The sequence below is a fragment of the Halyomorpha halys genome, unplaced genomic scaffold (assembly GCF_000696795.3).
Source record: "Halyomorpha halys isolate HHAL.00 unplaced genomic scaffold, Hhal_1.1 Scaffold359.1, whole genome shotgun sequence".
Lineage (NCBI taxonomy): Eukaryota > Metazoa > Arthropoda > Insecta > Hemiptera > Pentatomidae > Halyomorpha > Halyomorpha halys.
The window spans coordinates 281,716-284,021 of NW_027104882.1; the positions used below are offsets into that span (position 1 = coordinate 281,716).

The window sequence follows — 2,306 nt, forward strand, 5'->3', positions numbered from 1 at the left end:
TTTACGGATCTTCTGACATATATTACAGTAGTATTTTAGTACATAAAAGGGATGTACAACGTAATCCAATAACCATTAACAAATATTTACCATGTTTGCCACCAAATTTAACATATGAACATTTTACAATTATTTACCGGCTACACTACTCATTACCACGTGAATAATTTTGACGAAGGGTTAACAACATATGGCAGGATGTGAAGGTAAAGATTTTTTTATAATAGCCAAAAAATGGCTTTCTACCTCTTGAAAACAAAAATGTAAATATAAAATAAATAAAATTAGATTTATTAATTTATTTAAAAAAATCTCTAGCGGGAGCATATTTTTATTTACATTGCGTAAGGTTTTAAAACCGCCTCGACGCGTCACCTCAATGTTTTTTAACTACTAAACTGATTATACAATTGAACTGTTTCGGTACAAATTAAATAATGGAACTTTGTTTTGTTTAGTGTTTTTAACATATTAAATAAATTCTTTATTTATTCAAGGACACTTCCCTCTAGATTAAGAATAAAATAACAATCTGTTGCAGTGCTTTTTTTTTTTTAATTTTTTCAAATTTAGAGACTTCAAAACTGTTCTGTATTTCTGTATGTATGAAACTGGAATTCGATATTTTTCACGATCGTAATTCTTTCCCGTACTGTATATTCCATATATAGATAAGTGAAAGTAATATTTGAGGGCCTTTAGTGTCTCATATCAGCAAATAAACAATTAAATATTAATACATAATAAAAGACAAATAAATAGACTTAAATTGGCTCGTGTTTGGAGTGGCACTGGTTCGAATCCAGGGATTGCTTTTATTTCTTTGGCAGTCCTACGAAATAAAAACCTGACCCTCAACCATTTCTAGAATTGGATGGCACCCAGCAAGGAAGCCCCTGCATGTCAGGAAGTGAGTCATGAAAAAATGACAAACCATAATAAAGTAATTTTTAGGTCTTTAAATAGACATAAATGAACTTATCCTATTAATAACAGGGCAGAAGTGATTAAAAGTGTATATTTTTTTCAGAATCAATACAGAAGTTTTCATTAAGCCTGTATGTAAATTAGAATACCAATTTTAGTTCTACTGGAACTGGATGGCTCAGATATGAAGGAATAAGCGGGATTTGAAGGTGGAAAGGGTAGTGGAGTGACGGAAGAATCTGCCATTGTATATATGTCTGAAGACCGGGAACAGAATCATAGTGGGAATGATTGGATAACTTGATGGAGGATGTCAGAAAATACAATGGTATTGAGATCAATAAGGAATTGTATAAAATTTGAAAAATAATTATAGTTAAAACGTATGGAAGTCATTAATTATGCATGTTCCTAAACCAAGATAAGCAAAAATAAAAAAAAAATCAACTTAATGAGTAAAGTAAATAAACAGTAAGCACTTACCCCTGTGCTTCTCAACACCAACATAAGTTAATAAGTAAAAAGCAAGTAATTAAACAATGGAAACAAAACTTCAAATCAATGGTTGCAGATAGTTGAGTCACTCAAAGGGAATAATAAAAAATCAAACTTATCCGCTTAGTATCTATAAGAAACAAATCATCTAATAAAACTAAAAAAATGTTTATATCTTAAAGAACATAAATTTATTTTAAATAAGATAATACATGTATAAGCTAATGTATTGTGGTAAGGATGCATGTTTATCCAGATTAAAGAGGATCAAGAAGTTAATATTAGTTAATAATATAATAACCTCTAAAGAAGAAGCCATGGAAAGAGAGCGTTATTTCCCAATAGTTTAGCCGAGATGAAGGTTGTCACATGCTTTATCATTTTACTTACAGTGCATCTGGACATGGGAGTTTCTGAAAGGCCGAATATAGTGATCATTATAGCAGATGATTTGGTATGGATTAAGAATTAAATTGTAAGTTAAATAGAATTTAGAAATAAACTGATTTGATAACATTATTTTAGAAATACAGTAAGTGTGAAGTGTGAAATAATCAAATTCTACTTTTTTGAAGACACGTTCTGGATTAAAAACATTTTTTCGTGCATTTTTTTTTAACATACATCTATAAATACAATATAGAATTATACATATATATATAATTTATTTGTTGTTTTATTTATTTATTACTTTATTATTTATAATATTCTAATATTTGTTATATAGGGGAATTTGTTGATAAAATGAGATAAGGGTTGTAAGGGAAAGGGGGAAGGGGGTTGTAGAAGGGAAAGAAAAAAAAGGAGTAAATTGAAAAGCTTGTATTTAGTTTGTAGACTGGTATTAATTGTAAAAGAATACTGTGGAAAAAAAAATGTTATCT

At 29.0% G+C, this 2,306-nt stretch overlaps 1 protein-coding gene across 1 annotated transcript in view; it reads left to right on the forward strand.

The window, feature by feature from the left end:
- The first annotated feature begins 1,746 nt into the window (after nucleotides 1–1,746).
- LOC106681679 (arylsulfatase B) overlaps nucleotides 1,747–2,306 on the forward strand; it is a 29,297-nt gene continuing 28,737 nt past the window's right edge. The window contains exon 1 of the mRNA XM_067045664.1: nucleotides 1,747–1,876. Coding sequence (XP_066901765.1) covers nucleotides 1,778–1,876 — 99 coding nt within the window. The 5' untranslated portion in view covers nucleotides 1,747–1,777. The remainder of the gene's footprint in view (nucleotides 1,877–2,306) is intronic.